The 25,363-nt window shown below is 38.2% G+C and overlaps 2 protein-coding genes across 2 annotated transcripts in view; one reads left to right on the forward strand and one right to left on the reverse strand.

Moving 5' to 3' along the window:
* On the forward strand, nt 1-13,031 carry LOC113670031 (uncharacterized). Its single transcript, XM_027186112.2, has 7 exons — nt 1-141; nt 214-298; nt 3,090-3,133; nt 3,208-5,933; nt 6,739-6,993; nt 7,827-8,045; nt 8,810-13,031. Exons 1-7 carry the CDS (start codon nt 110-112, stop codon nt 9,100-9,102), a joined length of 3,654 nt encoding a protein of 1,217 aa, XP_027041913.2. The 5' UTR covers nt 1-109; the 3' UTR covers nt 9,103-13,031.
* The window catches only part of LOC113670033 (TAF5-like RNA polymerase II p300/CBP-associated factor-associated factor 65 kDa subunit 5L), a 20,531-nt gene continuing 7,423 nt past the window's right edge, over nt 12,256-25,363 (reverse strand). The window contains exons 4-6 of the mRNA XM_027186113.2: nt 14,930-15,123; nt 14,067-14,180; nt 12,256-13,447 (exon numbers count right to left, since the gene is read on the reverse strand). Coding sequence (XP_027041914.2) covers nt 13,082-13,447; nt 14,067-14,180; nt 14,930-15,123 — 674 coding nt within the window. The 3' untranslated portion in view covers nt 12,256-13,081. The remainder of the gene's footprint in view (nt 13,448-14,066; nt 14,181-14,929; nt 15,124-25,363) is intronic.

Here is a 25,363-nt window from a genome sequence, read left to right on the forward strand (position 1 = left end):
CCCATAGTATTTCTCTGACGCAAAGGGTTTACTCTGATACAAACATGTCGACGTCTGGGTTGGTAGTTTCATTTTCGACGGAGATCTCGGCTTTTCAAGCTGGCACGCAATGGAGAAGGGTTACACTGGTTTGAGGAGAACGTGAGTACCTTCTACTTTGGGTTTCTGAGCTTTTTTCGTGGTTGAGATTGAGGTTTTGTGCAATTTTTTCAGGCGAAAACGTGCACATTCGACCAAGTGCTCGTGTTGCTACTCGTCAGAAGACGAACCGGAAAATCATGCAAGCGCTAGAAAAGAGGTGTGTTGATTAACCATTTACTTTCATGCAAATAGTCAATCTATGATAAGGGCAAACAAGGCTTTTAATTGTAGCTTTTAAGGATAGCTCGGAAAATGACAAGAAACTCGACAGCAACAGTTTCCTTCGCCAGATTTGTTATGAGTTCTTGAATTCACCACGAGCATGTGATGACCGCGGAAGAAAGGGAACTTCGATAATCCTGCAGCTTTTTAATAAAAAAATTACTAAAACTCTGGATTTCAGTCGTGATTTCGGTCTGGATAGCATTTTTTAAAATACAATTGGCGATTAAGAAGCGTGAAAACCAAATATACATGAGATTGACGGGGCAAAACTTTGTTTTAGTTTTTCGTAGTACATTGATGAAACGCTAGAGTAGGGCTGGAAGTTGAAATGATGTTCGCTTAGTGTGGAAAATTTATGGGCAAATGTATCTAAGGCTTGGCTCTTCGCTCACGCTGCAAAATTCAGTATTTATCTGGGATTTTGCTTTGTGCCAAAGGATTGTGTAGCATGTTTTTGACCCTCGAATGCCATGTGGTCAATATTTATTGAGCGTAGCTCGGATCGTAGGGCGATCAGGCTGAAATGTACACCGCTTTAGTCAATTTCATGGAAAATTTATTTGCTTTCATCGTCATCGCCCTTCAAGTGGATACTACACCGACCTGCAACACATACGGTTTTCGAGGTGAACGTTTTTCCAGAGTGAAAATATGTTAAGCAAATCGAAAGTAACAGTTATGCTTGCGAGGGACAAAGTTGGCACTTGCCCCAGAGAGAGACAGTCGATCAGGCTTGTCCACGCATCTGTTGACCGGTTCTAAATTTACACTAGACGTCATGCAAGCGGAATCCAAACAGAATTTGTTTTCTGATGTGCGAACGACATTGCTGCACTGAACAAGGTCTATAAAAGTTATCTAATTTCCTCTTTTTCTTAAGAGTAAAATATTGTTGTAATCCATTGCGAATGGAATCTCTTCTCGACTGTTGCCCACGTGTGCGATGAGTTCTTCTGAGAGTAGAAAATTTATTTTGCGACCTTAGGGAAAAATGGTTTTTTTTGCACGTAGCCCGCTAAGACACCCATAATTTTTGTCGAAATTAGATAAAGTACAAATCAGTTTTCAAGTAACAATAGTTTTTAAAATTTTTAGACATTTGTAGGAGCACATTCGAAATGTTAAACACTTGTACATGCGATATGTAATTATGCAAGCAAACTGTCTTTGGTTTTTAATTTTCTTTACTGCGAAGAGAATCAGTCGATACAATTTTCACTCTGAAGATCACTTCGCATGGCCTGAAATATTTTCTCTTTTGTCGCTGTAATTTTCTGAAAATTTCCCAGATAACATCGTTCAAAATTTTTCTTGATAAAGGTACGACTATTTTTGGTGTTTTAAGAATAATTTACGCACAAGCCTTCGTTGCAGACCCTTATCACATTTAAAATTTCTTTCACACCTGCACAGACAATACTCAAGAAGTTAGCTTCCTCTTGGCTAATTGCCAGATTTTTTTTCTTTTTTTTTTTTGCAAGAACTGAACACTCTTGATGTGTATAATATGTGGATGTGAACACATAATTTTTCGTTATGATGTGTTTTGTCTGATTTATTGTAAGAGTCCCTTAGACAAAGGAAGATTTTGGATATGAAAGGAGTTTCCATCAGTAGTTGTTTTTTTTCAGTAGTAAACCCTGTTTACTAGAAAAGCAACAGAGATCAGAGGAAGCCAGGACATTTCTAACAACTCTGGCTAGACTCCAAGACTAAATAATGAGTCAAAACAAAACCAAAGAGTGGATTATTTAAAAAGGTCATTTTTCTCCTTTTCATCCCTTAAATTACATTTTTAAGAGTTAAAAGATTTCTTTTGACCTCAAAGTCTTAGAATTTGTGAACAATTTAGAAAAATATGTTGAATAATTTAAAATATTTTCCTGTTATGATATACTTTTGCCTCACCAATTTTGTCAACCACTGCTTTCTGTTAACATAAATGAGAAATTGTCATGTAAGATTTTGTTGTCCAAGAATGTAAAAAAGTTATCTCTTGTAACCTAAATGCAAAATGGCCTTTTATCACATTAGTTATGGTCATTTGGAGGTAATGGTAAACACCTTTTGTCATCTTCAGAAGATTAGACAAAAAATGTTGGTGCCCTTGGACCAGTTGCACACAAGTTGTATGATAATCCTCTGGTTTTTTTTACCTTGGCCTTAAAGTTGTGAATTTGCTCCATTATGTTTCAGAGGTCAAGTAATGTCTGGTCTCAGTTTGGGTTATTTTGTCTTAATTAATTTCAGTGTGGGTTTTTGTGGTCAAAATAAACTGCTACACAGACAGGTTTTATGCTTTTAGAGTGATTAGCAGGAGTCCTTCAGATGCCCACCAGGCATTTATTAATTAATTATCATTTGAAGTCACACTTCATGGGTGGCGGTCACTTCAATTTGATAATCAGACAACAAGTAGCTTATTTTCTATAAGTACTTATCACTGGCAGTTGAAAAGTTATGACTGTTTGTATTGAATTGCATTAAATACAAGTTGGTTGGATTTGTCACTCACCTAGGCAAGATGCCAGTTGAGAGGAAATAAGTGTGATGTGCTCTTCATTTATAGAGTCAATCCTTTAGACTAATATTTCAATTTTTTTGGTCAGTCCTTGTGCTTTTCTTTTCAGTCTGAGTTGAGCACAATTTTTACTGCGCTAGCCCAGGAAACAAATTACTATTTTTGTAGTTGTATTATTAATCATTTTGCCAAATTTCCACAGAAGTCCAAAGAATGTGATCCTGACAATGGGAAACGAGCAAGCACGTAAGAACATTTTCTTTGATGCTTTCGGTTGTGATTGTCTTGTTATTCATTTATTTTCTTTTCTTACCTCTTAGGAGAAAAAAAGTGAAAACAGAGGATGCTGCAAGTGTCTGTAATGTCAAAAATACAGGTGAAGGAACTCAATCAGATGAGTCTGTCAGCAAAACACAAAAGGGGAATCAAAACAAGAAGTCAACAGCCTCTGAGACATCCAAGAAAACTGTTCCAACTCGAAGAAAAACATCAACTGCACAGAAATCATTGGAAAGCAATCCAGATGGGGAAGATCTTGAACTGACAAAAAAACAACATGGTAAAGTTAGCAAACCCATGGAGAAAAAGAAAAGAAAAGTGCGATCACTGACATCAAAAAATGACAAGAACCAAGGAGAAAACACAGATTTGAACAAAAGTGCAGATAGTTTGGTAAACATAACATTAGCTCAAACTCAATCAAGGAACAAAAGGGTGAAGAAAAAGACTTTGAAAGATGAAGTGCAAAATACTCCAAGGAAAGTTGACAAGAATTTTGCTCACAGTAAGGAAAAGTCTATAAACAATAAACAAAATACTACCAAGGCAAAGGCTGGGCTTGTTGTAGGAGGGACAGTGTCAAGTGAACTTAAACAATCCAGTTCCAAAACAAGTGAGACAGAAGGTGAGAAACCGATTAAGACTAGAGGTACTTCAAAAAGTGTTAAATCTGTGAATGAATCAAATGGGGAAACCACAAAGGGGAAAGATGTTCCTCTTGGAAGCAGAAAACGCACTAATAATTTCAAAAATGGTGGAAGTTTGTCTGAGAAGAAGATTGGTGTGTTTGATCATTTATTTGCTGAACTAAAAAAGTGCCCAGGATTTAGCAAAGTTACAGTTTCATCTGCTGCTGAATTGCTTCTCAAGCTGACAGCAGACAAACTAAAGTCCTTGATCCCTGGCTTGCCATCGAAAAAGATGAAAATAAGTGTGGATAAATTGAAAAAGACTGGAGAAGATGCAACATTGTTTCCAGGGAAATCGAATTCTTCTTGTTCTGTAAGTGAGCCAAAAAGGAAGCGTCCAAACTCTGAAAAGTCTCCTCTAGGATCTCCCGTATGTCCAGAGAGGCCAACAACAGGGAAATCTGAGCAAGTCAAACTTTCACAGGCTGCGGAGGCGCTGGTCAGCTTCCGCACCAATCCTACCATTTTGCGTCAGGATAACAAAGAAGGTGATATTTTGCATGGAAAGTCTCAAGATGAAGTCACCTCAAATACTTATCCTGACTCTGTAAACAATTCCTCTTCTAAGGAGCCCAGCTTGGTCAGTAATGTTGTCTCTGCATCAGTACAAAATGTTACCTTAACAAGTGAGCAAGTTTTGTCACAGGTTGAAAGTAATTCCCATTCACAGAGCCAGGTAGTACCACAAGTTCAGCCAGGTCTTGTTGTGCAGAGTCCTTTCCCACAACAAACTGTAAGATTTCCTGCAAATATCGAAGCAAGCCTGCAACAAGTGGCTCATGTACAGCAGAACTTGTTGAATCTGAGTGCAGCTGCAGTGGCACCACCTCAATTAAGCCCAAGTTTAACAGGAGCTTGCCCAACAAATCCACCAGGGTCAAATGTCTTGGGACCAAGGATTTTGAATTCAGCTGCAATGCAAAATATTCAGGGTCTATTTTGTAGACCAGTGGTGCCCTCAAATATCCAAACATCAATGACTGCACAAAACCCAGCTCCATCTCTGCCACCAAGCAGCAATGCTCAACGAGCTCATCCACAACAGCCATTGAAAGGAATGGAAAATGTTGTCAGCTGTGTTGGCTCACGGTCAACTGCTAATTTGCTGTGGAACATCAAACCAGCAACACCTGTTGTCTATTTGACAAGCCCCCAGACACTTACTGGTGTCAGAGCTAGGAACTTGATACCTCAAACTGAAGGTCATACACCATTACCTTTTACCTCGGGTGTGGCTAGTGTTCAGGCATTGGGAATTCCAAAGACCACACTAAACTCTACAAGTACAAGTATATTTACATTAGGGAAAACAACAGGAGTGAGTCAGGCTGCCCCACAGGTAGCACCTCAGTCTGTCAGTGTTAGTAGCCAACGGCTAATTCTACCCCGTGAGCAGAGGGCAACACCTGTGTTTCCAGGTGGATTGCAAAGTGCTGCTGCTCAGATTCTGCCAACAACTGTCATGGGGCAGATCCCAAGAAGTATTGCTCCAGTTGTTCTACCCAGAAGTGTTCCACTTCAGTTGGGTAATGTAGGAGTGACAACTACCTTGAGTGCCAGGCAGCCAGTAACATCCAGTACGACACCAGCATTGTGTGCTGCCACTGTGCAAACCACTTCAGCTACTAAAACAACAACAACAGTTGCACCAGTGAGTGCCAAACAGGCTGTGAAGAAGTTTGTTCATGAGAGGACCAAGTCTGTGGAACTGAAACAGACAGCCAGTCTGAACAACCTACTGACAAATGAACCCGTACCAGCTTCCAAATCTGCTGGGATTGACAAATCAAAAGGTGTTATGGTGAATACTGCGTTGCAGAGTCATGGCAACCAGCCATCAGACTCATCAGAGAAGCAAAGTGCAACCAAGCAGTCAGACTTCAATTTGCACCAGGCTGTGTCAGCACTTCTCAGCATCAGCTCACAGGATGGATTAGATGCATCTGATTCCACTCCACCAGCAGGAGAAGGTGACGAGTCCCTAGATGAGCATGATGATGAGGTTGTTTTCACCAGCAAGGGTGTGTTCCGTGTTGGAGATGTAGATGTTGACCCAAAATACAACAGAATTGGCAGAGGTAAGAGTGTTGTTCAATTGATAGAAAAATTTACATCTTGGATACTGCAAGGTAATGAGAGAATAAGAAATCAACTAAGGAATAAAGTTGGGCCTCAACTCTTTAACGTCAAGATCTGATTATTAATTCTCCCCTCTGACAAGCACACATTTTTTGTAAACTAGTTACGAGAATTTAGTGTTAGATAGAGATAAACAACTTCTACCTGATAGAATATATTAAAGTTCACACAGCAACCAGGTGGACAATCAGACATGGTTTGACGCTACTCTGGTTTGCAGAGTATTCTCATGACCTGTTTGGTGGATAACATATGGATGCTATAGGAAGAAGTTAAATGTTAATCACTTTGGGGAGTTAAAGTTTTAAGTAACCATTGATAAACGGCAAACTTTGCCCTCAATAATAGACTATTTTCTTTCATGTTGGGCTGTCTCTAATAAAGTTGTCCACAGATAAGATTACAAATGTCCACTCAGGAGTTTAAATTGAACTTTCAACACATAGGAAATGCTGTCAGTTGTATTTCTGAAGCCTTTACACCCTAACATCAGTATGAATATTCTCCACACTCCTCTCTGTACATTTACTAAAGTGCTGACAGGGAGAATTTGTTTAACAATCAGGAACATCTTTAGTTAGTGATCATTTCTCTTATTCCTGCGACCTTAAAGTGTGTTTCAGGGATTATCTTGTAAGGAGAAATTAGATGCTAGTCATTCTCAGGGGTATAAGGGTTAAGCCTTTAATTATCATTTTCTTTATTATTTTTCAAATTTTATTTTCTCTTTTTTTCACTACACAGAGGGTTACACTTGTGGTAAGTGTGGCAAGATATTTACCTCTCTCAGCTATCTGGCACGACATATCAAGCGCGTGTGTCCAGACATGAGCTGCAGGAAGTGGAAATGTACTATGTGTGACAAGGCATTTCGCCATCCATTTGGTCTCCAGCAGCACATTTACACCCACACAGGGGAGAGGCCACATAAATGTTCTCAGTGTCCAAAGGCTTTTTATAGTTCCAATGACCTAAGGAGACACAGCAGAATACACTCAGGTGATTTCTTATTGTAGTTAACCTTTAATTTTTTTTCTCTATATAGCAATTCTTGTTACTGTCTATCATGCAGTTATTATGATGTCAGTTTGGAGAATTTGGATTGACCAAAATTCCCCTAATTTATATCCTTCTTTATTCTCATCCCTTGTCTGCTTGATATTGTATAAGTGTTGTAAAGAGAAATTATGTCTTGGTCACTCGTGGGAGTTAAAGGGTTTTAAAATATTTGAACACTACAAGAGAGAGTGTAGCTCATCATTTGACGACTCAGAACTGAAGAGAAATTTAATCCAATAGCCAGGGGCATCTAAAGGAAGGTTACCATCCCCTGTTATATCAAGAAAAATCTGCAGCAAGTAAACCGTAGATTGTTATTGACTACACCAGAAATCACTTGAAATATCCTTCAGTGAATTCTCTGCCATGTAGCTTCCTTCTATTAGTAACACTCAATCCTTAACTCCCAAAATCTGATTGCTAATTCTCTCCTCTTGCTACTACACATTACCATGTTAATTATTTATGAGAATTTATTGTTTGTTCAAGAGAACATCTTCTGCCAGATTAGTTTGTGTATTCTTATTACCTGTTTGTTTGATAATGTATGGATATTTGTGGGAGAAGTTAAATGTTAATCACATCTGGGAGAGAAAGGGTTAAACCGAAAGGTTAGCGTCTAATTTCTCCGTAAAGAAACACTTATTCCTAAATTTTCAAGCTTCTTCAAGGATTACACGAATGTTTAATTGTACTTGGTCACACCAGGAATCCCCCTTTTTTTTAAGGAAACTTTATGTAGTTTTCACTGGCTTCTTTTCGTTGTGTCACAGGTGAGCGCCCTTACCATTGTAAGCATTGTGAGAAGAGTTTTGCCACCACAATATCTTTGAAGACACACACTTACATCCACACTGGGGAGAAGCCGCACAAATGTCCTCACTGTCCTAAGACGTTTGCCACTTCAAGCAAACTGGGACGACATATTGTGACGCACTCAGAACAGCGTCCCTTTGCATGTGACCATTGTCCCAAGTCTTTCAACAGATCAGGTGAGAACTAGCTAAATATCTGGCTTCATATCTGGCAGACAGTCATCTGACCTATGCCTGTGCTCTCTTTGCATTTTTATACTTTCAAGGTGGATGAGTGATCACAAAAGTGTTGTTATCAACTTTATTTAAAAGAAATTATCAACCCAGTGATTAATGACCTAAGAAATGTTTTATTACATTTGAGGTTATTAAGTCCTTATCAGGAATTTTTGTTGTCAGAAAATTGCTCTCTTTTCAATGACTCTCCCTTCACCAGAAAAAGTTGACCCAGTGGGCTTACTGATGTAGTGCGCTGGACACTGAATCAAAAGGTCTGGGTCCAAGATCAGGCTGGGTCAGTGTGTTATGTTCTTGGGCGAAACACTAAACCCTTTAACTTTAAGATCAAGTTTCTCATTCTCCTTACTGTCAACCTTACAGTTCTCTTGAAAATGTTACTTGTAGTTCAGAGAATTCAGTATTGGATGAACTAATTATCCCCAAGTTGATATTTTTCTTTATTTTCATCACTTATCTGGGTGATATTGTATTGTTATTGTAAGGAGAAATTCTGTCTTAGTCACTCATGGGAGTTTAAGGGTTAACTCTCACAGTACTTCTCTTCACCCAGGAGTATAAAGGAGTACCAGCAAGGTGTCTAGCAAGCCCATTTAAATGCTTTGGGTAATTATGCAATGGAGTATCATCCCATCTAGGGAAAGATAAGCCAGTTGGATAGTAGACAGTGCTTAATTAATACTCTCTTGCCACTTAAACTTAAGGTGATCTACGGCGACATAACATGCACGTGCATGAATCCCGTGACAAGCCATTTGATGTGGATGACAGCAGTATGACACAGTCAAACACCAACAATAATACCAGTACTTCCAGGGACAAAGACCAGGATCCAGGGAATAAGAAGAATTGTGATTTATCACCAGAGCTGGGGCATAATCTGTCCCATGATGCTACCGCAAAGGCTAGCCAGGGTGGGCAAACTTTGAATAAATCCAACCTCACAGGCGAAATCCTGGCGGAGAGCACAGAATCATGCAGTGGAGACAATGGTTAGGTTTAAATAATTACGGTAATCATTATTCACCAAAGGGGAGGTAAACATCCAGTACTTTCACCCAAATGGAGACAAATAGCAAGTAAAATACCACACAGAAACTAGACAATTAGTTTACTTTTTGTTGTTATTCCCAAATATTGTGGGAAAAGATTCCTCATGTGCAATTTTATGTCCATGGCTGCTCAGACATGAATAGTACTTGCTAATCACTTCTGAGCCAGCTAATCAGTGGGAGGAAAAATTCTCATTCACTTGTTGTGTGGTACAATACACACTAAGTTCATTCAGTAACTGGATGGCTCCCTAAGCTTGTTCAGTCAAAATTCCTTGATGTCAGTCAAGTTCTTAATTTGAGTTTTTGTAGACCACAGCTTTGTCTACTGTAGTTCAGTTACACTAAAAGACCTTGGCAAATATTAAGCCATGTTTGTCCCTCACAAGGTCAATGACAATTACCTTTTGATTTTTAATGAATGTCTTTGCAGCAACATTTTTAGGGTGTGAAGGTAGAGACTTTCTTGTCAAAGCTAAATTTTGAACCTAATTTAAGGTTTCTAGGAGTGGTTATGTTAAATTTGTGCTTCATGAATTGGTGTAGAAAAATGATTTATTAAGAATGTTCTGGTATGTCACAGCATTAGAATAAGTGAATACAGATACGTCAAATTTGAGCAGCCTTGCAAGTGCACTTTTGGTGGAATCTGTGAGGGTAAAGCTGTGGGCTTTTTTCTCTCCTGGAAGCTCTGCATGATTTGTTTGTATGATTTTTGACAAATCACTGTAAATTCCTTACAAAGTGTTTCTAATAGTGGACCTAGGTTCAAAAAGTGCTTTTATTTCATAATTGAAAATTTATTATCAATGGGGTTTGATATCATGGTTAAGGATTTCAAAGAGAAGTTTATTACAGTTTATTACTGTTTAGTTTGAATGTGCTGGATTCACACCTTTTTTGTGGTCAGGGTGTTTTTTTTGTGAGAGCAAAGTTGTTGTATACGCTCAGTTATTGCCTCATTGTGCTTTGCAATGATTATTTTATGCTATGTCTCCTTTTGGAGAGTGTTTTGTATAGTGCCACGTAAATTTGAAATATTCATAGAATATTGCTTCATGCTGTGTAATGGGTAGCCACCTATGTGGCAAAAGAACTAGTCAAAAATTATTGCAATTAGACAAAATTCTTCCCCACTATTGAAAGGGGAATTTTCTCCTTTATGTAACAAGAATGCTCATTGCTGAAGATCTTCCTTTTAACATTTGATTATCAATTCTCCTTTCTTGACTCCCTACAATTCCTCACTGTTGGTGAGGAGAATTTGGTATTTCAACAATTTACAACATACCTAATCTCCAGCATAATCTCTCTGCTATCACCTTTAATATGGAAGTTTCCTGGAAAACAGGGACCAGGATTGGGAAGCTGGAATCAGAGATCAGGGATTGGAAATTGATTACTTGAGTGTATGAAATTTGTTCTCCTTTATCGGTTTCCATTTCCTATCCTAGAGAATATTTTATCTCCCACCTTCATTGTAAATTCTGGATCCTGGTTTTCCAAGAAAGCTTTGCTGGATGTTAGGAGGTTGAGGGTCAAAGCAGACTTTTATTTGTACCCTTACAAACCATGTCCCTTGACAGCCCTGTCTGAGGATGGAGCTAAATTATCATAATTGTCATTAATTTATTTATATATTTATTTAGTTAGGTTTTTTTTTTTTTTGGAGGGGGGGGGGAATTGGTGATTTACAGGAAAATTTCAAGGGATGTTGACACAGGAAAGTGTTTGCAATGTCACACCCTTACAATGAGCATTCTTTCATTACAATGAGGGAAATTCTCCTTTTTGGGGTTTTGAATTTCAGTGGGCCAGGTTGCTGTTTGAGATATATGATCTGCAGAATTTAGCTTCAGTTGAGCTCTTTTTCAGAGGTTAGTTAGCTGTTTCTTGCACGGAACATCTTTCAGATTTTGAGTGAGTTTGTTTTCATTTGAAATTGAGTTGTTACAAACTTGATTAATGATATCATTTCCAAATTAATCACCTTCCATATGTTCCCATCATCAGTTGTATCTGCTTTGTTATTAATTGGTATTTAAAGGGATACTAAATAGTGGATTTTTAATTCTCTTATGAAAACATTTAATGATTTTCTATACTAAGTCACTTAAGTTTTGATGTGACCTCATTGCAAATTAGTTTTTTTCCCTAACCACTTTTCTGTATTATTGGAAAAATCCAGAATTGTCTCGTCAAAATCAAGGCACAAATTTTGTCATGACAAATATTTGTCTCATCTGTTGGGTCCATTTTAAAGATTTCAAAGCTGTCAAATTCCTTCTGTCAGTGACTAATCTGCTCGCAAGAGCAGCTGGCATAGTTTGCGAAAGGATTCAAACTTTAATTACTGCGTAAACTAAGTGTAAATCCATGCAGATGGTAGCTTTTATAAATGATATACAAGACTATCACGGCATTGTTTCTTTGGTCAGTTTTGCCCAATTTTTTTGCTTCAGCCAAGATTTGTCAAGTCATGACAACCCATCTGCACCTGTAAAGTGCTAGTGATGACAGAAAATTTGTCTAAACATACAACTTTTTGCCAATGCAAATAGGCCCTCAATAATCAGAATTTTCTTTTGAATTCATAGTTGTCTTTTGAAAAGTAATTTGGTTATTGATGAGATTGATATACTTTTCAGTATCTCCTTTTTTATCAGTAAGAAATGTATTTTTTATTTTAATTATTTTATGTAGGTATTTGTCCCTTATATAAAAATAAACAATAATGGTGTAGTTAATGTTGACATTTGGAGCCTAACAGATAAGTGATTTGCATTATGGTTTTTTCCAGCCAAAATTTATCTTTGCATTTAATATTTCACAACCTATGTGTTTATCTGACATATCATCTTAAGTCATTTGATAAATAGCTATCATTACTTTATAGTTTTAGGTTGTCAATTTATTTTTGTTCAGCATGGGTGTTTGGCCATAAGAAATTACAAGCTTGTATTGTTTGATTACAAATGCACTGTCCTTTTAAACTAAATATTCTGTTTGGAAATGAAAAAAGGAAAAAAGTAAGAGATTTGTTTGGGTATAAATGGTTCATTTTGCTTATATGGCTTGCTATTTGACAAGAAAGGAGCTTTTCAAGTTTAAAGATACTATTTAATTTTGCAATCCAACATATGATGTAAAAATGAATTAACTAAAACATAGCTTGAAGTATTTTCCATTGTTTCAAGTATTTGTTTTCTTTACAAAAATAAGAATCTTTTGAATGTGTTCGTACATAAGCTACATGTTAAATCATTTTCGTTGTGAGCCATTGAAAAACGTGTTTTGTTTTGTTAGAAATAGACTTATGCTAGATGATGCAATGAATTCAGTTTACTCAGGAAAAAGATATCTGTTCCAGCTTGCTTGCCTCTGTGTGTTTTTTTTTGTTTTGTTTTTTTTTTGTTTTTTTTTGGTACATCTATGTCAGTGTCAGTGCTGCTATCAAGTGCTGTAGTCAGTCATATGTTTTTGTTGGTTTTTTTCTTTTTGGCCAATCAAAACTCAAGTTCACGAACAGCAACTGCATGCTGGTATTTCATTGGCTGAAAAAAGGTTAGAAAACCAACAGAAAACCCCAATTGTGTGGATGTGCTTATTGTTTGCCTGAATTATGTTTAATTTTTTAAGATTTGTATGCATATTATCTGGTTTGTAAAGCTATTTGTAAGAAAAAACTTGGATGTGCAATTAATTCATAAACAAACTCTGTTAGCTAGAATCAATCTCAATTATTTTTGTCTGTGTAAGTTTCTATATTGTTGTATGTATATAATCCAAATCGATTTTGTACAGAAAATTAACTAGGATTGAAAAGTAAATCCAAAATATGAATTATGTCAATAAAATTAGTTTGACTTCAAATTATCTGTGCGTGTTCAAGCTTGTTTCCTGTCCTGTTTTTCTGCCCCTCCGTCAGGGAGACTGCGTACCGGCCGCCAGAATTAAGTTACAACTGCTAAATTGTACGCAGTGAACTGAACAGTTCTTAGTCGGAAAGGAAGCCATGAGTTCTGGTGAAACAGAGACACTTGAACTGCCATTACTTGAAGTCTTTACCGCCTGGCCAAAGTCCCACACTTTAACACTGTTATCCAGTCCTCCTGACGATAGTAGTGTACCGTCTGCACTGAAAGCGAGGCTGTACACAGTATCGGTGTGCCCGCGTAGTTCTTTAATCATACTGCCTGCGGTTAAGTCCCACAGACGAATGCGCCGGTCTTCCCCAGCGGAGACTAAGTATTGGCCGTCCGGAGAAATCGTCAAAGCATAAACTGAACTCTGCAAGCAGTGAAAAAAATAATAAATGGATAAATAAATAGAGAGATATCTGAGCTACACTTTTCCGTGGGGGAAAAAATCAAATTTGGAAGAAATAAAAATAGCAGGTCCGCAAACGTTTGTTAAACAGGTAGCAACGGACATTTTCCGCGTCATTTTTTCACTGCGTGTGGAGCTCCAAAGAAATTAGTTTCCACGACTCTTAAGACCCCTTTCACACCAACCAGAGGATTTAAGAGTACAACTTTTTAAAAAGGTGGAGTAGCTGTTGTTGTTGTTTTTTTTGTTACAATTTCCTAGAAATTAATGAAATCGTTGCAACGGTTCCCTAAATCCCGATCTACAGACATTCCCTACGTCGCATTTTTCAATTTTGATTGGTCTGTTTCACTTCACTTTGTGATTGGTCCAGAATACTTGTACCAGCTCAAAACCAATCACACGCAGATATAAAACCGATCGTGGCTTGGTCACCCGCGTCTTCCCGCGCTTGAGCTCTGATGCGTGTAGTTGTTGTAAGTCCTCGTTGGTCACTTTCGAGGTTTTCCGTTGTTCTGATTGGCCGCTGAGATGACAGTTAGGTATATGCTGTCTAATAATGTTTGTTAGGCGCACATACCTTGTGTCCTGTGAAGAGTCTGACACAGTTTCCAGACTGTAGGTCCCATAAGCGACAAGTGCGGTCCGATGAGGCGGTAGCGAGATACGTACAGTTTTGATGAAATTTGACACACTGCAAGAACAAGACGTTGAGAAGTGAAGTTTCAATATTACATAAACCTGTTTCAGGTAATAAGTTTCTGGAACAAGCAAAAAAAAGCGAACCTTAGAAAAACGAGATGGACGAAGGGGAGTGACGTTACTACTTTCCAGACCCCGCCGATTTTCGCGCGTTCGCTCTCCTGCTCGCCTCTACCGACCCAGTGCCTGGCGTTGGATACTTGTACACGTTTAACCCTTTAAACCCAAAGAGTGACCAGCATCAAATTTCTCCCTACAATATCAGCCCTGAATTATACGTGAAGGCCACGAGAATAAAAGAAATGATCACCAACGAAAGAATCTTTTGACTGGTAAACAAATTCTCCTTATCAGCACCTTAGGAAATGAATAGAGAGCAGTATGGACAATATGAATACTGATTTTAGGGTGTATGGCCGTGCGGAGACACGAAATCTTTCCTTGAAATATTTTTTTAACACAAGAAAGGAAATTTCGTATCGTTAAGCGGCTATGTAACATTCCATTTATTATATAGATACCAATGAAAAACCAAACCATTTCACTTTCGCTGCGAAAGGCGCGAGTCATTATGTAACCATGGTAACGGTGTTATTTTCACGAGTGAAGATATCACGTTTTTGGTGAGAACTCACCCGGTATTTCATTTGTATTTCTATAATAAAGTATGTTTGCATCTACATTGAATTTTCTTGTAAAAGGAATGATAAAGTCAACTTAAGTGCTTATCCACAATCTTACATCCACATCCTGAAGATGTCCAGCAAATATTCTCAAAGGAAATGTGTACTCCAGATTCCACAGCCTGGCTGTGCGGTCCTGGGAGCCAGTTGCAAAGTAGAGGCACTGTGGGCTGATGTCCAGGTCCCACACGGGAAAATTGTGTCCTTTGTACGCAACCACGTTTGTGTAGGAGTGAAGGCTCCATAACCGAACTGCCAAATAAATAAAAGGAGAAACACACATTAATACATCAAAGAGATTTACATTCTCTTTCTTGGGAATTTAGAAAGGATTTAAATTTTCCCTATTTAAACAGCATGAGGAGGGTCTCCGCAGTTTGCAATGGTGGAAGTCAACGCTTCTCCACAACTCTTCCCAAGATCCTATGCAGGTTAGTTTCATGGGCCCATCACTCGGTGCAATTGTCACTCCTTGCTAGGAACTGGGAACGAGAGAAGTTCAGTGCGCGAGTAGAGTTTGCTGAGGCTAGCTCTCTTGATATGTTGGGGCTGCTTCGGGATATATAGAACACTTTTCATCCGTACTCTAATGAGAAGAGCAAAATACTGTAGAAAGCGCGAGCAAAGAGATTAAGGGTGAGGGGTTGGGGAAACCAAAGCCCTCCATCATCTTCCCCTGTTCGAAACTGCTCAGATTTAAGCCGGGGGCGGGGGGGCTGAGGATTTAAACAGGAAAATAAGTGTCATACCCTCTAACCTTTGCAACGGGTTAAAGTAAATGGGGGGGTCACATGGTTTTTCAGGGAGAACGGAGAGGGAGGGGAGGGTCACCAACAGAGTGTAAAGTGGGGACTATAGAAAATTGACTGTCAATGAGGGGGGACCATTGGAATTATTCAGAGCCTTCGGGGGGATGGGGGAAATCAGGTAAAATCAGGTAAATTTTAATATAAACCCCCCCCCGCGCCGATAAATAATAGCTCGTGCGTAATTTGCACTCGGTGTCAATCTTCCCTATTTTGGCCATCCTTTTTTTTTTTTTTTTTTTTTCAACTGAGTTAAGAATGTGACTTGGCCGCCGTAAACAGTTTTTATGGTGACATTTCGAGCGTGAGCCCTCCGTTGGAGGGAAAGTTCTGTTTTGTTTTATTCTTGACTTGATCCTTTTTTGTTTGTTTTTTTTTTCTACCCCAGCTAAGTGTTATTTACGAATCCCCTCATTATCAAGGACATTCTTAAAAACTCTCAATTAATAAAATTTTCGCGACCCTTTTGTTATTCTCGGATGGGGAGGTCATAATCGAAAACATGTGTTCCAAGGTTACTAGAGATCGACAACGCTGATTCTATTAAGAAAATCCACTTAAATTCTTAATTGTTAGAACCGGATGTTTTTGTCTAGTTTATCCAAAGAAACAATAGGGGACTAAACCACTCAGGAAGGCAACGCAGAGGAAGATGTCGATTAAAAAAATGAATTTATATTTTTAGTATGAATTTCGCGAATGGCCGATTTTTTTATTGTCTCTCATGCCGCTACACCTCAACTTAAAGTTCCAAATGAAAACTTAACTAATTTGCCTTCGGGGTTTCCGCTCTTAAACCGCGCAAATTTGTAATTTCACGTTGTTTTTTTTGCAGAGGACGGCTAAGAAATGTACAAAGTTTAGAAACGCACGTGCTGAGCTATTGTTATGATGTTGCAAGACAATCTGTGAACTTCTAATGATTCGTCGATTGATCAGTCCTGAAAATTTTTAATTTGTCACGGTACCATGCTGCATGGTCATTGTCATCAGCTTTCAACGATAAAAGCCAACAACAACGACTGCAGAAGAAATTCCTCGTTGCGTCCTGGTGCGAGGTCTTTAAGCTAGTATAAGTGCTGAAATTAATTTTAGAAACAGTAAACTTTTGAAATCTTCAAATTTCTGTTGGCCTTTGTACCTCCTGTTATCACGGGATAATCGTTCATTTCTGGCCGAAGAGATGGTGTGATATTTTGCTTGTCAGTCAGTGATCCAAAAAAAAAATTCCGGCTCATTGACATCAGAGAAAAACGCCTTCTTGCAAGGAATCTAAACCTCCTTTGCGTCACATATCGTCGCAAAATTCATATACTAGTCCAAAGAATAACAGAAAAAAAAAAAAACATCTGCATGTTTTAAAAAATGTTGTAAAATTAAGTATCAAAAGGGTTGTTCACTTGACTAATTTGTCAAGAAAAGATACTAAGTTTCATTGAGGAGAGACTAAATACCACAAATTGTCTTATTTATTGTAATATTTTTTTTTGTCGGTGCAAGGCCCTTGTGAGTCAAACAGTCGGTCTCCATAAAATAAAGTGATCACTTTACTATGCTGTTGTGAGCCAGTCAAACTGACCTAAATGGGCCATAACACAACATTACAGTTCGCTATTGGGTACAGAGCTGAGATGAATCGACAAGTCGATGTCTCCGCATCAGTTGTTTTCTTTAAAAGTGATTTGATTTCGATCTGCGATAATAAAATTAGCTGCCTTTCAAGCCCAACAAGGTCTTTTCTCACGGTATACAATGGTAGCGTTTTCAAACCCTAAATTACGATGCTTTCCTCTATAATTCAGTTTGTCTACGTTCAGTGGGCTTCTCGTGTTATCAATAGCACGCCTCTGTCTTCTAGAGGTTTAGGATTTTACATCGACAGTCAACAGTGTAATTAAAAGACTCAGGCATTTTCAAACCCTTTCAAAAACCTTCAGATGCCATATAGACCACAAAAGTGTAGGTGTTGATCAACAGAACAGGAAGGAAACTTTGCTTAACAGTCTGGAGCATAAAGCTTGGGAAACTAACGCCATACTCATCTGCTGTAGTGGGAATAAAGAATGGAACGAGCAGTAAATTGCACACGGCACAGCCCTCAAAGGTTCTACACCAGACCCAGAAAAAGCTCCTCGTAATGTCCTCGAGGAGAATTGCCCTAGAAAACCAGCACACATGGGGCATAGCAAGTTCGTGAGCAACACAAATAGGTTTACAATACGAAACATTCATATGGACAATTGAACTGTTTAAATCAAACTGTCCTTCCAGAAAGATGGATAATTCGCAAAATGAGACTAGGTTTGATCACTTTTTAAACTTGACTAAATACGTGTTGTACCAACGTGATATAAGCTCATGGTGAAAGCACGTGATTTTAAAAAAAAGCTAGATATCTTGTGGAAAACGAGTCGATATTGCTTCGAATCACTATGACTCACTATACCTTAGCCGCTTATTAAATGATCTCTATAGAACACGAATTGATGGTGATTTAACCTACTACCAATTCTTTGTTGCTGCGATAATCGATGCATTCAAAATGCAAAAATGCCAGCAGCAACATAAATCAATTTGGCTGTCTTTCCTCTTTGCTTTGAATTTTGTTGAGGTAGAACTTTTGCGATAGTTGTTTTAAATCTCTCTTTACCTCTCTTAAGATTATTCATAGTGCATGCATGATCGCTCTAGCAAACCGGTCTGCACAACTGAATGCATTGGATCAATTTGGAAACACTTGGAAAATGATCAAATTCTTGCTCAGCACTTACGAATGTTATATCCTATGGCATTCCTTCGGTTTGGTGGGTGAGTTCCATATTTCAATAAATTGTTCCAAAGTGCTCAAACTGTTTGAAATTGTAAGAATGTACAAACCAATTGCACATCGTTTCCTTTATATATATATAAAAGGGAACTTATAAAGTGACCAAATACTAAGATTTGATACCCCACAATTAATATATTGTTACTGAATCGATAACAATTTCACGAGTCATACACATATCGCAGAAAAGGAAATTTCGTCCGCAATGATGAACGCATAAACCTCGAACGCAGTAGTAGAAATAACATGTATGATATCTCAGTAACTAACAGAAAAGGACCAGGCGTTCTAAGGTTAGCATGAATTATTTATTCAGACATCATTAATCAAACAGTAGAAAGCTGTCTAAGTCTTTCTCATTGAATTGCATATACTTTCTCGATATAACAAAAGGCTTTTGAAACGCAATAACGAATGCGACCTTATTGTCAGTGCCTGTTGAAAAATATATTTAAGTTATCCGACTCCAGAATCTTGCATTTAGTTACTATTAATCCAGCAAAGAAGAGGTTTTAAACATTTTTCGACGAGCGTGGGGGAAGGAAATCCGATTCCCCAATGAGGAATTGAACTTCAGCTTTAGGATTGGTATGTACAAGGGTATTAAGAGTAATTGCTTTCTAATTCGTCGAAAAAAGATTCTAAGCTGAACCGAGGAGAGACAAAATGCCTTAAAATGTCCCAAATGCACGTATTTATCGGTGTTAAGTATAGGTTAAATCCTCATAAGTCAAATAGTTAAACTCTAAAGAAACACTAGCGATTTTTCTTTGCCACTGTGGGCCATTGAGAACGCAAAGAGAACACAAAACCACTTGAAAGTTCGCTATAAGGTACTAAGCTCACAAAAACAAGACGAGAATTCGATGTATCCCCATCATTTGTGATTTAACGAAGGCAACTTAATTTCGACCGCCGAGGAACATATCACTTCCATTTCAGGTCACACACGGTTTTCCCTCATGTTATACAATAGTGGAGTTTTCAAGCCCAAAATAGGATGCTTTACTTTTAAATCACGTTTTCCCATGTAAAACTGAATAAAGGGGATAATTCTCTAAAGAAACTATGGTGCTGTGCTTCGTTTTATCAAATGAGTTTATAATGTGAATTGGCCACGATAAAGAGTTCAGACAGCTCACGTTTCGAGCGTTTGCCCTTCGTCAGAGCGAATGATGACGTTCAGTGGGCATGCTATCAAAAATAAGGCTGTGCTGTGTGGTGTAGTGCTTAGGGTTAGAATTTTCGTCATCTTAATAACTGTTAAAACAGTTACAAGAAAAACAAAAGGACTCGGGCATTTTATAGCACTTACTAAAGCCTTCAGGAGGAATGTGAAATAAAAAAAGAACTTTTGAAGTCTAGACAGCTTAAAGCAAAGGAAGCTAACTCCAAACTAATTTGTTAGTAAAAACATGGAGCGGTACGCGTTGTGAATTGCAAAGGGAAAATTCTTCTCATGACCTAACCAGGCCCGCAAAAATTTCCTAAAGCCTTCAGGAGGAATGTGAAATAAAAAAAGAACTTTTGAAGTCTAGACAGCTTAAAGCAAAGGAAGCTAACTCCAAACTAATTTGTTAGTAAAAACATGGAGCGGTACGCGTTGTGAATTGCAAAGGGAAAATTCTTCTCATGACCTAACCAGGCCCGCAAAAATTTCCTTGTACTGTTCTCAAAGGGACGTGCATCACAAACACAGCACACGAGGAGCACAGAAAGTACATGGGAACCACACAGAATTGTATTACTAAACATTCATATGGACAACTGAACTGTTTAAATCAAACTATACTTTGAGAAAAATGGATAATTTGCAAAACAGGAGGTGTGTTTTACCGACATGATGTGAGCTCATAGTGAAAGCACGTGATGTAAAACACAGCTGAATGATCTTGAAGAAAATGCCGGAGTTGGCAATGCTGCAAATCACTGGAAATTACCTATCTGAGCAGCCTTGTAAAGGATATCTATGCTGCGGGTTTGGCTATCAAATCTTTTTGGCTGCGACAATACATGTAACAATGCGAATTGTATCAAGGGTCATTCTGGCTCGCTTTCCTCTTAGCATCGAATCTAACAGGGCGGTCCTTTTGCAATATTTTTTCTGTTTCCCGTTTTAAGAGTACTCATTGTTGCAACACGAGCCACGGTCGTTCTAGCAAACACTTGCAACGTGATGAATGTGTCATATCAATTTGGAAAAATTTGGAAAATGTTGAAATTCTTGCACAACATTTACGAATGTTGCATCTGTGTCACTCACTTTGGTGGTGGGGGGGGGGGGGTGGTCTTTATTGCGAAAACGACCACAAAAACGTTAAAATACTTGAAACTATAAATTGATTTGTGGAGTGAACACTCCAATTTCAAATCTAAAGATATAAAATCATTTGATATCTCGTAAGAATAAATCGCTGCAGAATACAGCAATTAATCTACAGGTCACAACTATATCTTACAAGCGAGAATTTTACCCACAATGATGGAAGCTTTAATCTCGACTACGCTAAGTAATGGAAATATCATCGATTCTATTCTTGTGATGTGTGGCAAAGAACCAAGACGATACAAGATCATTATAGATTATCCATTTTTATAGCATTCACCAAAGAACCAAGACGATATAAGATCAGTAAGGATTATCCATTTTCATAGCATTCACCAAACAGTAATGAGTTGACTAAGTCTCGCTCATCCAATTGTCTTTCCTTTCTCGATGTAACATAAGGCTTTTAAGATGCAGAAACGAAATTGACCTCAAGGGCATTACCTAATCAGAAAATTACATTATGCTGTCTCACATTAGAGTCTTGAAATTTTAATCCAGTAAAAAAACATTTTGAACATCTTTAGCGGGCGGGGGAAGAAACCTGAGTCCCCCAGGAGGATTGAATTCCAAGTACATGAGCTACAGAAAACTCAGTGGTGAGCTACTTTAACTACTAAGTTTTCATGCAACAAAGGTCCCTTATGCTGCAAGGATCAACTAAGTCGAAAGCGTGCCACGTGCAATGATGGATTCCTAGCGATGTAGAATTTGCTATCAGCTGGATATCCAAAGTAGTGACAATTAAATGATTTTCAATATAACACAACGACAGTTGTGTCATTTTGTAGTGTTTTAGCGAAGATAACGGCAAGAAAAATGAAGCAAAATGTAAAATAGACATACTGATCCATTGTTCCTCACACTAAGCCTTTGTTTCCGGCCTTGTCCGATTGCCACAGTCGCTGTGGTTTTCCAAAGGGTACTTCAATGTTAAGGAAGACAGAGAATAATCTGACTTGGAGGCTAAATGAACTGATGCAAAAACAGAAAATTCCTCTCGATTCACTTCTTGTCATTCTCCCCAAACTGTAAAATCATTTTTCTCACGGTAAATTACGGTGTTCGTCTTTGTTGCATTTGGCTCAACTGCAACTCGCCCTGACATTTGGGAAAGAACTCTAAGAATGTGGAACATTTCCACGTACGATTCAGCTGGACACGTGGAAATCACAAGAGACAAGCAACTAGACACAATCTGTTCAGGTGATATTAAAATCGCTGGTTCTTTCTCGAGTAAAATAAATGAAGGACAAATTATGGTATGACCTTGTCTGCCCTTGAAATAGTGCTCAAAATCGCTTCTTGTCAAATATTCGCGGCGAAGTTTCTTCTTTTTTCGCCATGGAAAGACGTATTTTTAGAGCTTTTTGCAGTCAACTTCTTGTCGATACAAAATTTCGTGAGTTTGGAGGGCGACTACTAGAAAATAGAGCATCACGTCACAATGGTGAATCTGTGGTGCTAAAAGACAAAAATTGTTTTTTTCTGGAACAGTCTACTATCAACTTCTAATTCTTTGGTCGAGGTAATGGAACAGGTGACGTATCATACGTTATCCACAGGTCTCCCAACCATTGAGGTTGTACACTGAAATATTGCATAATAACGCAATGGAAGGCCAGTTTACAAGCGATGTTTTCATGCATTTTTAAATCATTTCTAATTAGACAAAGTCCTCCTGTTAATCAGTAGGAATTCCTTTTTATTTTCGGTCTTGCGGAGACTGGAAAATTTACAGGAATCGACCCAATGCAATTGCGTCAAACTATAATGGATTAATCGAAGTGTGGGCTCATCACGATTCGTCGACCGATCACTCATAAAAAGTCATGAACTGTCACGACAACTTGTCGCACAGTATACTGTCGCCAGCAATCAACGCTATAAGCTTAAAAAAAATTACAGAAGGCATTCCTTTTCGTACCCAAGCTGTGAGGTTTTTTTTTTGGCAAGTGTCAGGGCAGAAATCAATTTTTTGACACTGTTAACATTTGAAATCTTTGAATTTCTATTGGCCTTTGTACCTCTTTTCATCACGAGATACTCGCTGATTTCTGGCTGAAGAGCAAATTTGATATTTTGCTTGTCAGAGCTTCTGAAAAAATTCACCTCAGTGACACCAGAGAGTAACGCCCTCTTACGAGGCGTCCAGCCTTGTTAGTGCCTCACGTTGCTTAATTTGTGGGCTATATGTTGCCTCAATAATGAATAATTAGAATATCGAGAAAAAATCATTAAGTCCAAAGACTGGTAGGAAAAAAAAACCATCTGTTTTGCAACGAAGCTACACTTAATTCATTTGACACATAGTGCAATGATAGTATCAAAAAGGCCACTCAGTTTAATCGCTCAATAATTCGTCAAAAAAAGATACTGAGCTTTATTGAAGAGTGCCCAAGTGCTCCAAGTTCTGTCACGTATGTTTTTTATTGGTGTAAAACATGCGAAGGCCCTCGAAAAGTCACATGGTAAAACTCTATAAGACTTACTGGGCACTGTACTTTTGCTACTGTTGGCTATTAAGAACCCATGAAGAGCACAAAACCACATGAAAGTTCGCTATTAGGTATAGAGCTCTTATAAACGTGACGATAATTCGATGTCTCTCCATCAGTTGTGCTTTATCGAAGATTCGACTTCGACCTCCTAGAAACATATCAGTTGCCTTTAAAGTCACAAGAGGTCTTTCTCATGGCAGAGTTTTCAAACCCTAAAATACGTTGCTTTACTTTTTAACTTAGGGGAGGGGGGAGGAGGTAAGTTTCGAAAGAAACTGTGGTGACGCGTCAGTGGAGGCTATCAAAAGATGATTTGGTTTTATCAGCTGAGTTGATAATGTAAATTGGCCACTATAAAAAGTTTCTGACGTTCCGAGAGTTAGGTTTTTGTCAGAGCGAATGACGACGTTCGTTGGGCTTCTCATGCTGTCAAAAATACGACTGTGCTGTGTAGTGTAGTGTAGTGTAGTGTAGTGTTTCAAGAGTTTTCATTATTTTAATAATTGTTTAAATAGTTAAAAGAACAGCATTTCCCAGCACTTTCTACTGTCAGCCTTCAGAAAACATGTAGAGAAGACAGCTTAAAGCGACGGAAGCTAACTTCATATTAAGGTGCTATAAGGAACAAGAGACAGAACGAGTAGTGAATTGCAAAGGGAAAACTCTTTTCATGGCCTAACCAGAATCGCACAAAACTCTTTGTAATGTTTCCGAAGGGACTTGCCCCACTAACACAGCACACGGGGGCCATGCAGGTTCGCTGGCATCACTCATAGGTTTGTACCACTAAATATTCGTATAGACAACTGAACTGTTTAAATCAAATTATTCTTTTCGAAAAGTGCATAAAGTCTATAATTCTCACAATGAAACAAGTTTTCATCAATTGTAAAACTTCACGGAATGTCCGTTTTACAGACGTGATGTATAAGCTCATGGCTAAAGCATGTGATGTCCAAAACAGCTAAATGATCTTGAGGAAAAAAGAGTTAATATTTCTGTGTATCGTTGGTAATTACTTATCTGAGCTACTTATTAAGGGATACCTATTGTGGTTTGGCAATCAATTCTTTGAAGTCGCGTCAAAGGATGTATATAAAATGCGAAAACGCCAGTTGTGAAAAGCGATCAAAAGCGTCAGTTTGGCTGGCTTTAGTCGTAGCCTCGAACTCTAATGGGGGGGGGGGGGGGGGGGTTCTTTTGCAATTCTCGTCCTATTTCCCCTTTGACGATAATTCATAATTAGAAACACTCTCTTGCATGCATAATCCTTCTACCAGACTACTTGCAACATGATGAATGCGTTATATCAATTTGAATTTGAAAAAATGTTCAAATTCTTGCACAACATTTATGAATGTTGCATCATGTGGCACTCCTTCGGTTTGGTGGCTGGGTTCCTTATTGTAAAGAAATTTGCTCCAAAGTATTTCAATGTTTAAAACTGAAAATTCATTTGAGGATTGTACACAACCTTTCCAGTCTACGTCTTCTCTCGCAGATATTAAAAGGGCTGAAAAGGGGATTCAATAATTTATTCGATTTCCAAAAATTATCAAATCGTTACAGAATAGAGAAATGAATTCACAAATCATTCACTTATCTGAGAAGCAAGAATTTTGTTCACAATGATGGACGCTCCAACCACGTTTTCAGTTGTGGAAATATCAACGATTATACGTTTTCGATTTGGGGCGAAGGATCAAGCGATGTGAGGTCATTATGAATGATCCATTTTCATCGCATTCACCAAACAGTAAAGTATTCACCAAGTTTTGCCCATACAATTGTCTTTCCTTTCTCGATGTAACATAAGACTTTTAAGATGCAGTAACGAAAGTGACCTCAAGGGCATTACCTAACGAAAAATATTTTTATGCTGTCCTACATAGAACACTTGCAATTTCCTAGTATTGGTCCAATAAAGAGTAAATTTTAAACATTTTGTGATTAGCGTGGGAAGAATTCTAAGTCCTTCACGAGGACTTGAAGGCCCAAACAGTTCAGATTTTTCTGGTGGATATTCTACTAC

The sequence above is a fragment of the Pocillopora damicornis genome, chromosome 2 (genome assembly GCF_964200805.1).
Source record: "Pocillopora damicornis chromosome 2, jaPocDami1.2, whole genome shotgun sequence".
Taxonomy (NCBI): domain Eukaryota; kingdom Metazoa; phylum Cnidaria; class Anthozoa; order Scleractinia; family Pocilloporidae; genus Pocillopora; species Pocillopora damicornis.

What these genes read in the sequence shown, in the direction of transcription:
- LOC113670031 (XM_027186112.2), top strand. Translation starts at nt 110, where the DNA reads ATGGAGAAGGGTTACACTGGTTTGAGGAGAAC. An exon ending in ATGCAAGCGCTAGAAAAGAG is followed by an intron (nt 299 to 3,089) that starts GTGTGTTGATTA and finishes AAATTTCCACAG; the next exon opens with AAGTCCAAAGAATGTGATCC. An exon ending in ATACAACAGAATTGGCAGAG is followed by an intron (nt 5,934 to 6,738) that starts GTAAGAGTGTTG and finishes TTCACTACACAG; the next exon opens with AGGGTTACACTTGTGGTAAG.